This window comes from Herpailurus yagouaroundi, unplaced genomic scaffold (genome assembly GCF_014898765.1).
Source record: "Herpailurus yagouaroundi ecotype Mexico unplaced genomic scaffold, PumYag 162, whole genome shotgun sequence".
Lineage (NCBI taxonomy): Eukaryota > Metazoa > Chordata > Mammalia > Carnivora > Felidae > Herpailurus > Herpailurus yagouaroundi.
In genome coordinates this window covers 11,519,180-11,533,830 of record NW_024412403.1, presented here as the reverse complement: position 1 = coordinate 11,533,830, position 14,651 = coordinate 11,519,180, and the positions used below count along the sequence as shown (strand labels likewise).

Here is a 14,651-nt window from a genome sequence, read left to right as displayed (position 1 = left end):
GGGGGGCCACACAAGCCTCAGCTTGGTGGGGGTTAGTATCCCTTCGGCCTGTGGGAACTAATACCACCCCCAGCCGAGGTCTGTATGCTCTGGAGGCAGACATTTCTCCTCTTTCATTGTGAATCCTCAGCACCCAGCAGTTGGTGCCAGACTCATGACAGGACGTCGGTAAACACGTGTCCAATGAATGAATGAATGAATGAATGAGATCCACGAACAAGCTTCAAGAGGGCCTGTGAACCCTATAAAAGTGTGTGCAAAATATGTGTGTGTGTGTGTGTGTGTGTGTGTGTTGTACATGTGAGTTTTCTGGGGCCAGAGTTCATAGCATCCATCATGTTCTCCAAGGGAAATTGTGACTGAAAGGGATGTTCAGAGGATGGGGGCAACCAGTGTCCCCCTGATGTCCTAGCCCGATGTTTGTATCGCTGCAAACACCAGTGCACGGTGTGGGATGCGTCTAACAACTGCAGCTCTAAACAATATCCTAATATCCCCCCAGCGAGGAAGGTCCTGGGCACCTGGGTGGCTCGGGTTAAGCATCCGAATTCGGCTCAGGTCACGATCTCACGGTTCATGGGTTCGAGCCCTGCGTCGGGCTCTGGGCTGACGGCTCGGAGCCCGGAGCCTGCTTCGGATGCCGTGTCTCCCTCTCTCTCTGCCCCACCCCTGCTCGCGTTCTGTCTCTCTTGCTCAAAAGTAAACACACATTAAAAATTTTTTTTTTTTAAAAGAAAGGAATGTCCTGAAAATTCTAGGGGAGACCCTGCTCTGTGAGAGTTCCAACAAGTCCCTGTAATGCAAGGGCTGCGTTCTGCTCTGTAATAAGAACAAGCCTTCCTCTCTCCTGGGCTCTTTGACTCATTGACAGGACAGTTTGGTGAGAATAGGTGACAAGTGAGATGTTTCCTCCCAAACTGAAGAGTGTTTCCCAGGTGGCTTTCTTAATGAAAGCCCAAGAACTTGGTGGTGTCACTCCACCACTCAAAAGCCGAAGCTCCCGCAGGGGCTCGGCAGAGGCGGGCAGAACTGAACAGAGCGAGCCATCAGGACTTGCTTCCTTCCTGAGAGCTCGCTGAGGGAGCAGTTGTTCTAATGAAGCACAGCCAACGCCCCAACCCGCAAAGAACAGCTGGACCAAGCTGGTGGCTGAGTGGAGGGCCCAAGTTCCAGATTCATCTGCAGACCTGCATGGTGGTTTGTGCCCAGCTCACAGATCTGTGGATTTATAGTTTGGCCACATTGCAGTGGCTTTGAATGAGGTCATGGGGATGGGCATGGAGAATATTAACATAAGGATGGCTCGTCCCTGATGCTTTCCCAGCTCCCACCTGCCTGCCCATCCTCAAATTGTCCTGTTCCAGGAAGAGAATCTAAAGCATTCTAGAAAGGGCATTTGGCCAGGGGAGGGTACAAGACTGAGGACTAGAAGGACCCAGATGTGGAGCTCATCTCTGGCACAGGAAAACATTTGCTAAGAAGTCAGTGATATCATTCACCTCAGAGGGATCATCCTATTTGCAGAATCTTCCAGCATATAGACTAGGTCATGAGCCCCAGTCTAGGGGGAAGACTTTCTGTGGGGAAGATGGAAACTCTGAGGAATTCCTTGATAGTCCAGAGCAAGCTTCTCAAACTTTAATTTGCCTTAAAAAAAAAGACACCTGGAGAGCTTGTTAAATCAGATTCCTGGGCTCCAAATCCAGGTAGTCTATTCCGCAGGGGCCTGGTAATTTGCACTTCTAACAAGTTCCCTGGTGTGGCTCATGCTGCTGGTCCCGGGACCACACTTTGAGAACCACTGGCGGCTGGCAGATGTTTCATATTGTGCTCCATCGCGCCCCCTTGTGGGGGGAAATGGTATGAGAAAAGCAACGGAATGGGACCCCTGCCCGCATTCCCGCCTACATCCAGGACACCTTTCAGTCTATTTTACAAATCTGGTTTTGTGTGTGTGTGTGTGTGTGTGTGTGTGTGTGTGTGATAAATGAAGAACCCCTCATAAAAAGGAGAGGAGAGACCATGGGCCTGGAACAGGTGGGCCCAGGCCTGTATGAAAGGCACCCCCAAGAAAGGGGGCTTCCCACCCCACCCCGTTCCAGCGTGCCGTGTCATGAGGCAGCCTCCGCTGATAAGCGGAGAACGTTCAAAGCCAACAAAACCCTAAATAGCCAACCAGGTGAGCAGAGGCAAGGGCAGGCACCAGCTTCCGTGTGTGTCCCATCTCAGGTCAACCGAGCCCGTTCCCTCGGGCACCTGGGGCCCCGGATGTGCCCAGCTGTCTGCAGCCGGGGCAGTTTCCCTGTCTGTCTTCGGGCTTAATGCCTCTCCAGGCACACGGCAGCAGCCTGGCTCATGGACTTTACCTGGCACTGTCTGAACGCTCTCCACATCTCTCTGCCCTGTGCCCAGGCCCAGCAGGAGCCTCAGCACAGCCACCTGAGCCTCCGAGAGCCAACCTCAGGACAAGCTGATGCCCTCCTGTAGCTGGGACCCAACAACAGTAGCCGTCTGGGGTAGAGCCCAGGTTCTGGTGTCAAAGCGTGAGGCTCGAGTCTCGGCCACTGCAAAGCTAAGAGATTTGGGGTGAGGCAACCCGTCAGAAGCTCCGTTTCCTTGTCTGTGAAATGGTGACGCTTCCGGAGCCTCTGTGGGCTTTGAGCAGACCTGCCAGCATAGAGCTCCTTGTGGAGCACCTGGCGTGGGGTGAGCCCTCAGGAAATACCGGCCAATTACTCCTTAGTCTTCTCTGGACATCATCGTGTCAGCGGTTTGGACGAAGTTCGGTTGGCTAGGCTGCCGCAACAAAGGCCACACAGGGGGTGGCTCAAAACAACAGAAATTTATTTTCTCACAGTTTTGGAGAAAAGTCCAAAAGCAAAGTGTTGGTAGAGACATGTCCCTCTGGAGGCCTTGGGGGAGATTTTTTCCGTGCCTTCCTCTTCGCTTCCGATGGCGGCTGGCAATCCTTGGCGTTCCTTGGCTTGCACCTGCCTCTGTCCTTGCCTCTGTTGTCACATGACCTTCTTTCTGACCGTCTCTGTATGTCTTCCCATAAGGACACCAGTCACATGGGATTAGAGCCCACCCTAATTGAGTATGACTTCATCTCAATTTGGCTCTATCTCCAGAAGCCTGATTTCTGGTCACAGTCACAGTCACAGGAACCAAGGTCATAGGTATAGGTCACAGGAACCAAGGGTTCCGAGGAACAGGAACCAAGTCACAGGAACCTAAGGTCACAGCCACAGGAACCAAGAGTTAGAACTGGAATGTGAGGGCGTCTGGGTGGCTCAGTCTGTTGAGCGTCCGATTTCGGCTCAGGTCATGATCTCGCGGTTTGTGAGTTCGAGCCCTGCATCGGGCTCTGTGCTAATGGCTCAGAGCCTGGAGCCTGCTTCGGATTCTGTGTCTCCTTCTCTCTCTGCCCCTCTCCTGCCCGTGCTCTGTCTCTTTCTCTCTCTCTCTCTCAAAAATAAACATTAAAAAAATTATATATATAAAAAAAAGAACTTGAATGCGTATTATTAGGGAACGTGATCGAACCCGTAACACTGCCCAACTCCAGTGAGGCCACAGGGACCAGCAGGCACGAGGCCCCAGGTTCTTCGCTGTGAGGCTGTATGAGCTTCCCTAGACTTGCACTAAAATGTCCCAATGGTTGTGTCTTCCAGGGTGTTCAGACTTACACCTCTTGGATATGCTGACCCCCACTGAAAGAAAGCGGCAAGGATACATCCATGAGCTCATTGTGACAGAGGAGAACTATGTGAATGACCTCCAGCTGGTCACAGAGGTAACGGCAGCTATGGGTGCTGGTGGGGGCCGGGGATACTGGCAGAGGTTGGGGAGAAGGGGGACCTCTGTTAAGGAGGGCTGCACCCTGATTCTCAGCCTGAGAGGTTTTCTGATGCGTGGGGAGCATCTGGATGGTAAATCACACAGGAGATTTCTACCCAAGAGAAGATGGTCGAACTCTTATCCGTGGCCCTCTGAGTCATCCCCGTAGAGGGATCACTCATGTCAGGGGATGAATGAGTCCGTGAGGAGGTGTGTGGAAGGAGACACGTGGGCTGGGGACTGGGAGTCTAGACGCTCCTCGGAGAAGTGGGTGCTTAGCCACCAACTAGTTAATGCCATAGAGCAGGCCATGTAGTGTCCCAGGCCTCAGGGTTGGCATCTGAAAATGGCAGCCATGCAGCCAATATCTCGAGTCATTCCTGGTGGTACATTTTACCTCTGAGGAAAATCTGTTGCTGAGAATGAAGATGTTTTCTCCCAGGGCCCCGTGCACTGCCCTGTCCCAGAGGATGCCCCGTTTTGTCTCTCCTCCTGGGTGGCTATTGAAAGGCCTGGGCCACTTGGTCCAGAAGGATGAGGAGAGGCAGAGTTGGGAACCCCTGCTTTTCAAGAAGTCTTTTGTTTTTGCTCACGGGAAGTTGCCATGTTAGCAACAGGGGTTTACAAAGCTGAATGGCAAGATCACTCTACAGTTTGAAAAACATTGTAATAGTTTTGAAACTCCTGCTCCCCCGCTGCCCCTCACCTAACAGTTGTGCAACTATCTCCTTGGACAGCCTTAACCAGGAACGTCACCACCCGCTGCCCAGTGTTGAATGGGTACAGGAGGCGGGATGGGTTACTGGTCCAGGAGGCACATTCATGCATAGGAAGGCATGGTGCATACTTAGGAAAAGGGCCCCTTCCTCAAGACACTTGACTGTCACTAAATATGCAATCTAGGATGTCTAGGATGTGAATGTCACCCCCTTAGATGTGGCACTTTTGTGCAGTGGTCTGGTACATGCTGGGTTCAATGTCAGCTCAAGGACTCATGAAGAATAGGGCTCCCAGGGAACAGCCTGAGCCCAGCCACATTTATTTCAAAGATGGGACAGGCTGTCCCATCTCTAAAGACCTTTCAGAAGAGCGCCCTGCCTCCAGTAGGAGACGATGACCTCTTTGCAGGCAGGGGTTCGCCACGTGGGGCTGGGCGGAGAGCTGCGATTTACCCTGAGTCACCCAACCACGCAGAGCTTGGATCCTGGGCAGGCTCATTTCTTTCCTGGAGCCGCAGCCGGCCCCTGTACCAGCCCGGCCCAGGCCAAGGGCCCAGCGGCAGAAGACATCACCCAGGCTGCTGGTTAGAGTCCCTGCTTCCTTGGGCGGCTCCCCTCCGGGTGCCCGAGGCTTGTCTATGCAGCAGACGCTGCAGGGGAGCCTGAAGGAGCCGCCCACACCCACGTGCATCCTGAAGCCCCCCACTTTTCCCACCATGCCCACCCCCCACTGTGGGCAGGTAAGAGTGTGCGTGACTTTCGACAGGCCTCCGGGCTTTATCCTGGTGGAGTTAAGGCCCGTCCTCTAGAGTTCAGCCACCCTTCCCTGTAAAACAGTGCAGAGACCTGATGGGGAACCGCCCCCGCCAACCGCTCGGGTAGAGTGGGGGAGGGGCGTCTGCTGCAGAAGCTGCGGGAAGCTTCTGGGGCTCCCCACAAAGCTGCAGACGGCCCGGTCCTCTCCATGCTCTGCACAGACCTGCGTGCGTGTGTTTCAGGTGTAACGCTAACGGTTTGCTTTCTGAACTGCTTCGTTTTCTGCACCTGTAGATCTTTCAGAAACCCCTGATGGAGTCTGAGCTGCTGACAGAGAAAGAGGGTGCTATGATTTTTGTTAACTGGAAGGAGCTGATTATGTGTAATATCAAACTACTGAAGTAAGCCTCTCTCCCCTAACCCCGGCCTTGCTTCGTCCCCTCGGCTCTCACACACTAGCACCTCCGCGTGGCTTTGTCCGTGTGTCCCCCGTGCATGCCGCCCAGTGTTTCTTTCTGCCTCTTTTGCTCATTTCCACCCATAAGCACCATGATTCCTTTTCGCCCCCCCCCCCACCATGCTTCCCGCACACACACCGCCAGTTTGTCATCGCACAGAGTAAATTGCCCACTTCCTGCTTTCACTGTGGGTCTAGAGTTTCCAGAGCGAGGCCAGTCCTGGCTGCCGATCGCTGACCGGCTCCCTCCCGGGGCATGGGGTGGCTCCCCACATGCCTGCCCGCAGATCCGGGTCCCGTGGGCGAATACTGTTCTCTTGGGACATTCTTGGCTCCTGGGGGCGGAGAATGGTGGGTACCATTTGCTGCCCGTGGTCAGCATTTCCTCAGGTTAACGCTCTGAGAAGCTAGCCTGGAACCCGTTACATTTTATTCCCATTTTGGTTTTTCAGAGGCAGCTTCAGGGCCAGGGAGGAAGCGCTGGGTCAAGAGACCTGTCAAGGTCTTGACCAAGTCAAGAGACCTGGGTTTGGAGCCCAACTCACTGCCCAGCCTCTTTGAGCCTCGGGTTCCCCATCTGTAAACTGAGGGGGTTGGATTATGTCATCACAAAGATCCCTTCTAAAAAGACCCCACCCCACCCCACCCCGAGGGGCCTGGGTGGCTCAGTCAGTTGAGTGACGTCGGCTCAGGTCACAGTCTCGCAGTTTGTGAGTTTGAGTCCCACATCAGGCTCCGTGCTGTCCACAGGAATCCCCCTTTGGATGCTCTGTCCCCCTCTCTCTGCCCCTCCTCCTGTCTCTGCTCTCTCTCTCTTTCTCAAAAATAAATAAATATTTAAGATAATAATAATAATAACAACAATAATAAAAGAATACCCCAAATCTGTGCCCTGCGGGCCGTGCTTTGGAACAACACTTGCTAAGAACACAGAGTAGGCCTGTGGCGATCCAGCGGGCTGGGGGGGGGGAAGGGCCGCCCCCCACAGGGGCCCCAGGTTGAAGTGCAGCCCCGGGAACCCGGAATCCATTCCCAATCTTCATGTTCCCGTAACTGGGAAGCGGCTAGTTCCTAAATGTGATCCCTCGTTCTTGTAAAGTAATTCCAGGCCCCTCCCCCCCCCCCCACTTTCTTGAGTGTGTGTTTGGGAGTGGTGGGGGATGGGGAGAGAAGTGGGTAGAAATAAAAACATGACATGTGCTCTCTCTGTGCTCTGGAAAACAAATAATCAGAGATGACCCCCAGGGGTGCTTTGAGAAACTGTTTCCATTATTCTCCTTGAGGAGGGTGCTGTAGAAGTTTCTGAATGTAGGTACGGGGCGGATGCTTAGGCCTACATCTTGTTCTTGCTCTACTGGCTGTGTCTTTGGGCAAGTCGCTTACATTCTCTTGGCCTCGGTGTCCTCATCTGTAAAATGGGGATAATAATGGTACCTACCACTAGGGTGGCTATTAGGGGGTCTTTAAAATTTTTTTTTTCAACGTTTATTTATTTTTGGGACAGAGAGAGACAGAGCATGAACGGGGGAGGGGCAGAGAGAGAGAGGGAGACACAGAATCGGAAACAGGCTCCAGGCTCTGAGCCATCAGCCCAGAGCCTGACGCGGGGCTCGAACTCACGGACCACGAGATCGTGACCTGGCTGAAGTCGGACGCTTAACCGACTGCGCCACCCAGGCGCCCCTAGGGGGTCTTTAGATGAAAGTGCCTGCCTGTCTTCAGTGTTGGGCTCAGCCCCCTTGCCTTGGAGCCAATGGGGCTAGTTAACCCCTGAACCTACAGGAACTGAACCTGAAGGGTTGGAGACAAGTTGTTTCAAAATAGCCACAAGTTTTCTGTTGAAAATATACCTACAAGTTATTTTTATTTAAGTTTACTTATTTATTTTAGACAGAGACAGAGAGACAGAGAACAAGCAGGGGAGGGGCAGAGAGAAAGGGTGAGAGAACCCCAAGCAGGGTCCACGCAGAGCCTGATGTGGGGCTCGAACTCATGAACCATGAGATCCTGACCTGAGCCAAATTCAAGAGTTGGATGCTCACCCGACTGAGCCACCCAGGCGCCCTTGAAAACATACCTACAAGTTAAAACCTCTTTCCTTGGGCAGCAATCAGTGGGTGGTGGGGAGGTGGGAGATGCATCTCACGTCCCCAAGGGCCCTTGCCCCCCATGTCACCCTCCCTCCTGTCCTGTCAGGGAAACAGCAGCCCCTTCCTTGAGCTCTGTCACGGCCAGCCCCTTCCTCCCGTTAGCGCTGACGTGCTCCCCAGCCCCGGAGGTGGGAATTGAGAGTGCTTACAGCTGGGAAAGCCAGGCTCAGAGAGGTCCAGTGACTTGAAGTCACACAGAAGGCAAGCCTGTGTCCCAGGCTGCTCTGTGGATGACCTGCTGGAGGTTCCACCCCATCCTGCAACCGATGGAAAGAACGTGGAGCCAGGAGGTGAATGTCCTAAGTTTGTGTCTGGCCCCCAGCACCTTCTAACCTGTTCTGGGCAGTTTCCTTGGGCAGATCCCTCTCGGACCCCTTGTCTTGGGACCTGTCAACTTGTAGGTGTGGTGCCTGCCTGGTCGGGCATGCAGGGTTATCCTGAGGAGCGAGGAGGTGAGCCGTACCCCTGGCACACTGTCAATCATGTCAAACATGCCTGCACAGCACCGTCTTCCTGCCATCACAGTGTCCCTGTGCTCTGTCCCCTTCCTCCGATGACCCGATCAGTTAGCTTGGGTGAACTAATGTTTTTATATCCTAGATGAAATATTTAATAGGAGCCTTCTGGGGATCTGATTTCTTTCTTTTTTTTTTCCCTTTTCTATGTCACTATGAAAAATTTTAAACAGAAAAATGAAAAGAAGTATAAGGTGAACGCCCATATTGTGGATTGTGTAGTGAACATCTTGCTACATTCCTTTGCTGCATAGACTTGATTTCTCCTGCAAAGGATTAACCCCAATGATGGGGGGATTTGGGGGCCCCTGCAGGCTAGAAGAGGAAGGCTTTTTTTGGATAAAGAGATGTAAGGCAGCAATCCCTGCAAGGCCATATATCTGCCACTCCCGATCCAAGGGCCAGTGACTCCTTGAACTTGGGGTGGGAGGGGGAAGGACATGGGATTTAGGAGACAGATAAATAAGAAACAAATACAATGAAAATAAAGGGGTGCTAACTGGGACATAGGACTTCCTACTAATGATGCCTCTGGTTGGGGTCAGAGCGGATGGTTTGTTCTCTTGCTGGTGAGTGGAGAGCTGTGAAATTTGCTTTTAAGAAACAGAGTAGGACAGAAAGATCTAGAACGTTTTTATGTTAAGAGTGGGCACAGGCCCCTGAGTATAGCTGTCAGAAGTGATAGAAGGGACACAGAAGTGACATAGGGCTGTGCAAACCAGGTGTTAGGGACTGTTTTTTGTGTATTTTTAAAAATTTTGTAAAGTTTATTTCTTTTGAGAGAGACAGAGAGACTGCGAATGGGGGACAGGTAGAGACAGAGAGAGGGAGAGAGAATCCCAAGCAGGCTCCGCCTGGAGGGAGGGACCTTGGGGCTGGGGGCGGGGCATGGAGGAGAGGCCGGAAGCAGAGACAGGGAGAGAAGCAGAGGGCTGTGGAAGGAGAGAAGTGGAGAGAAACCTGGCCGGAGGGCAGGAGCTGCTTCCGGAGGAAGGGCGGGGCCTGCGCAGAGCAGCTCGGGAGTGGAGGCGGGTCTGGACGCTGTGTCTGTTGGCTCACGCTCAGTGCTCAGGGACCTGGAGCTCCGGGGTCACAGGTCACACCTCCTGGGTTCAAGGGCTGCTCCCGTCAGTATTAGCTGTGTGAGTTTGGTCAGGTCTCTCGGTTTCCCTAGGCCTCAGGTGTGCCAACAGCCAATAGGGAGAGTTAGCAGTACACATGAGAGTGTTTGTTTGATACGTAAAGGACGTATTAATAAATGCAAGCTCTGTTGACCATGTGCTTGCTCTGCGGACCTCAGAGGGTCGGGAGTGCTAATTCATCCAGCAAACACCGAGCGCTCTTTGAAATGTCCATTAGCTGATTGCTTATCAGCCGTTCACGGCCTCCACCCAGTAAACCTTTAGATGAGATTACAAACCAGCTCACCAAAGGGCAGAGCTGTGGCAGTTGAGTCACGTGACCCGGGAGCCTGGTGACACCCTCTGTTCAAACCCATTCAGGCCCAGTCCTGCCTGTGCGGTAGAACATCCCAGAAGGAGACCCACGAGTGAACCTAACAGGTGCCTGGTCCATAGTACGAGCCTGGTTTTAGGCCTGGCCCCTAGGTGGACAGCTCGAGTCTGCAAGTGTGGGGTTCCAGAACCCAGGCGTTGGTTTAACCTCTTCACGACAATGCCCATCTTTCTTCTTTTCTCCTTTCCTTGTCTCCTCCATTGTTATTTTTTTAAGGGGGTGGGGGAGAGGGTGGTACTTTTATTCTCTTAGTGAAAGATTCTTTTGCTCCTCCTCATAGGAAAATGATGGAATGATGGAATTTCTTCCACTGTCCATGCATAACCAGTTTGTAACATGGTTATTCAGGGCTCTGGTCCCCCAGAACTGGGGGTGACATCATCCCCAATTGAGCAAGTTGAGGAAATTTCTACACGTTGGGAGATATTCCATACCAACCCCCTCAATGAGCAATGGCCATTTGGCTATTTTGAGGGTATCAGGCTGCCACCCCTCTCCCCCCAAGCTGCCAGTGTTGATAGGCATCTCTCCCTACAAGGGCATCTGCAGAGAGAGAATTACTAATTGTTCAGACCACATAATTTATTTTCCCTAAAATTTCTCTCCCTGACTTGTTTGCCCAGTCCAAGGATTATTCCTTTAGCCAAAAATGTAGGAGAAAGAAAATAATGTGATGTGAAGTTTTTAAGGCCTAATGCTAATATTGCAAAGCTTCCTTGGAATCCTATAGCTTTATCCTTACCTCAGGGCTTCTCTAACATGACCATGAAAGCAGCCAAAGGTTATGTGAAAATCATATATTGTACCATTCCGTTTCATCCATCCATCCATCCATCCATCCACCCATTCACCCATCCATCCATCCATCCATCCATCCACCCATTCATCCATCCATCCATCCATCCATTCATCCATCCATCCACCCATTCATCCATCCATCCATCCATCCATCCATCTATCCATCATCATTGGGGTAGGCAGAACACATTCATGCCTCATGTTGTGGTCCTGCCGTCAGGGTGCATTGCTATCCTTGCTGGCTAGAAGCCCAGTGATATGTCCTCTAGAGGCTGGTGTTAGGAGTTCTCATATTGGAGTTGGAAGGTTGGGATGCACAGTCTTGGCTCTCATGGCCCTGAACACTCAGGCTGCCGCTGGACCCAGAACAAACCTTTCCCAGTCCCATCAGTCTCTCCTCAGCCTCCAGGATGTGAATTGTGTGGGTTCATTGGTCCATTATCATATAAACAGGCTTCTCTTTTCAGAACCCCGTAATCCAGTCAATTTCAAATTCGCCACAGCAATGAAGCAGTGAATGACACAGATAGTCCAGACAATCATTTGTACCTGGCTTTGGTGACATAATGGGATTATTTTTCTGTGGCAGTTGATTTTTACCATCTTAATTATGTTATGTTCAGTCTGAAAATGAGCCTTCATGTCCCTTGGCAACAGTAGCCTCCCTTGGGTGGCACTGGTCCGGAATCAGACTCAGTGCTGGGGCCACAGTGGCCTGGGACTTTGACCACAGATCGTCTATGAAGTGAGACATCAACACAGAGATCCTGTCTGAGTTACTAAATAACTGATTCCGTATTTCTCCATGAGAAAAATACTATTTTTCATGCTGACTCGTTCAGCAAAGATTTCTTTGAAAAGTTTTTATTCCTAAGAACCAGCCAACAGCCATCATGCCAGAGAAAAATGGCCCGGTGATACCTCTCTGTAGCACTAGACTCATTTCTTTTCTGTTCCTTGTCTCCCCAGTAGATCCTTTAGTGGCCCTGGGTCTGTGCCCCTCACACACATTCTGTTTCTGTACAACCTAGAAGTGCACCATGTCACCGTTGGCTGAGGGTAAAGGCAGGGGGCTCACTTCTCACGTTCCCGTGCAGAGCGCTGAGAGTCCGCAAGAAGATGTCTGGGGAGAAGATGCCTGTGAAGATGGTCGGCGACATCCTGACCGCCCAGCTGCCGCACATGCAGCCCTACATCCGCTTCTGCAGCTGTCAGCTCAATGGGGCTGCCCTGATCCAGCAGAAGACGGACGAGGCCCCGGACTTCAAGGAGTTTGTCAAAGTAAGGAGCCCAGGCTGAGCCGAGCCCCGGCCCCTGAGTGGTTGTCGCAGGACAGCTGGGGGTGCGAGGAGCGAAGTCAAGCCTGCAAGCTCATTCCTGCTAAAAGCCAACAGGACTCAGGTCTTGGCTGAGCAACAGGGGTGATGTGAGCTGGCAGGTGTGGCCGTGACCCAAGGGGTGGACGTGGAGAGGAGGGGCCAGCCCTGCGCCCTGCAGCTCTGATCTGTGGTCCAGGAGTGTTAGTGGTGTTGTTTGGATGCAGGTTTTAATCTTCTGTCTCATTTGTCAGGCCCAGCACAGCTGGCGCCCCTCAGGTTTCCTATTCTGTTTGGCCTGAGCACCCCAGTTCTTTGCTGCAGAGGGAATGGCCAGGAATCCCAGTGGACCCTTTGTTCCTTTTCCAGTTTGTTCTTGTTGATGGCCTCAAACCCTAAGAAGCCTGTGGGGGTGACTGTGGGATGCAGGACGTCTACCTTGGGGTAGGGGGATGTCGAGAGCCATGTGTCCACCAAGGGACGTCTGGGGAGGTGGGCCCCATGCTGCTGGAGGCTCCGGGCCCTGGGACTTGGCATTGACTGGGGTAGGTCCCTGCTGGCCCCACTGGCCCATTCAAACAGCCCCCACGTCTCCCAGAGAAAAAACCATAGGAAGAGAATCAAATAATTTCTGCTAAACAGTTACATTTTAGGGAATAGACCAGTAACACTAATGGCAGGCTTATCTTTGTACCTTGTGCATTTGGGGGCAGACCATTCCCTCTGGCCCAATAATCGTGTTTGTGGAATCATCACTGTGAGGTACAAGGGTGTTCCCTCCTTGACCATTGCATCATATGATGCTTGTTCTTTCTTGTTCCCCTGGTGTTTCTCAACATGAAATGCTTTGATTTGCTCTCCAGTGAATCCGGACATTCTAAAGTCATTCAAAGGGGAGAAATTTCGGTAAGAAGTAGGCCCAGGGTGGCCTAGAGACTGGAGAGCAGATGCTCGGCCACCTGGGGTTTCAGCCAAGGGCCAGTCCTCCCTGGGCACAAGGCAGGATGAATTCATCACTGGATGCACTTGAACTTGAGGGAAATGCTGACACCACCCAGGGCAGGGGGCTTATTTCCGTTCCCTGATCACCTCCCCTCACCCCATCCCTGAGGGGTTTTGATGTGCCCTTGCCAGGTGTGAGGTGTTCCTGCAGTGATGATGTCCACGTCTGGGAGCAGATTCAGACACTGACAGTTGGGGCCCAGGTCACGGCAGCCGCCTGTTTCTAAGGCTTTGTTAAACCTGACCAATGCCTTTGAAAGCTGAGTCACCATGTTATCCCTGTGACTTATGGATGGGATCATCTTTTGGGGGTAAAAGGACTCTTTCCCCCAGTTGAGTTGAAAAAAGGGACAGGTGGTCTAGGGTGGGGACAACTTTCAGGACTTGAGATTGCAGTCCTCACCCCTCATGTCTCAGCTCCGCTGTCCTTGCCTGCCTGGGGCTCCCACAGGGATGTGCAGGCTGCATTTGAACCAGACAATGAGATCCAGCCCTCGTGCCATCTCTGGGACTTAAGGGGGATTTTTATTCTAATTCTACAGTCTTGTGTCTCTTCTTATTCCTGGGACTGTTATAAAGCTCTGGCAGATATCCAGAAGAAATATTCTCTGTAAAGTCAGAATCTCATCTCTGTAAGGGAGGAATTGTATGTCCCAGGGAGGGTGTGCTGACTCTGGAGACCAGGACTTAACCCTGGTGGCTGAGTCACATCCACTGGTGTCCAGTGTCCATCTGGAACGCGCCTCATCCTGGACCAGGATAATGAGTCAGGCCCTTCCAACTCCAGGCTCCTCAGTTCTGGTCCAGATAAATGAGACAACGTGATGGGTGGGGAGTCCTCAATAACATCAGTGTTGATGTCACTGACTCGGTTTTGCAGATTTCTTAAGTGCATTTAAAACATCTCTCATTTCAGAGACTGGCAATGGACCCTCGATGTAAAGGGATGCCACTCTCTAGTTTTATACTGAAGCCTATGCAACGGGTAACAAGATACCCACTGATCATTAAAAATGTAAGTAGCCATCTCACCTTTTCAAGCAGAAGAATGCTTGCTCAGCATTTCAGGGATCCGGGGTCACGGGCAAGTTCCCCAGCCAATGCACCTGGTATCTGTTGTATCGAATCATACACCAATGGGATGTTGGAAGCATCTGCTTGGTAACTCAGAAAGAAAAGCTGTTTATTGTGAAAAGAGCTAATGATATACAGTCTTCAGCTGTGATACCAAGTGGCTTTTACCCTATAAGTTGGAAAAAGGGAGCTCAGTTCTTGGTTCTTTTCCTAATAGAGGTGTAATGCCTTCGTGCCTCATTTTCCTACCAAGAAAAAGAAAGAAACGTAATGCCGGCCACCCATCCTCAGAAAGCCATTGTGAAGCCATCTCACAATGTCTCCATCTGCAATATGAGGGAGCAGACTCCGACATCCTCTGAGCCTGTGATTATATAACCACAGGGGGGCTAGCTCCTGGAGACGGGCTTTAGATTTGGTTCCGTTTAGTGGAGACTTTAGACGCCCTGATCTGGGCACTGGTGTGCTCATTGCGATTGGGGTGTTATTGCCATTTGAGTCTCTCAGTG

General features: G+C 51.9%; 1 protein-coding gene across 5 annotated transcripts in view; it reads left to right on the top strand.

Moving 5' to 3' along the window:
- The window catches only part of ITSN1 (intersectin 1), a 221,646-nt gene that overhangs the window by 188,122 nt on the left and 18,873 nt on the right, over nt 1-14,651 (top strand). For all 5 annotated transcript variants that reach the window (XM_040483995.1, XM_040483994.1, XM_040483992.1 and 2 more), the window contains 4 exons: nt 3,675-3,796; nt 5,610-5,716; nt 11,848-12,031; nt 13,985-14,083. In XM_040483995.1, the coding sequence (XP_040339929.1) occupies nt 3,675-3,796; nt 5,610-5,716; nt 11,848-12,031; nt 13,985-14,083 (512 nt within the window). The remainder of the gene's footprint in view (nt 1-3,674; nt 3,797-5,609; nt 5,717-11,847; nt 12,032-13,984; nt 14,084-14,651) is intronic.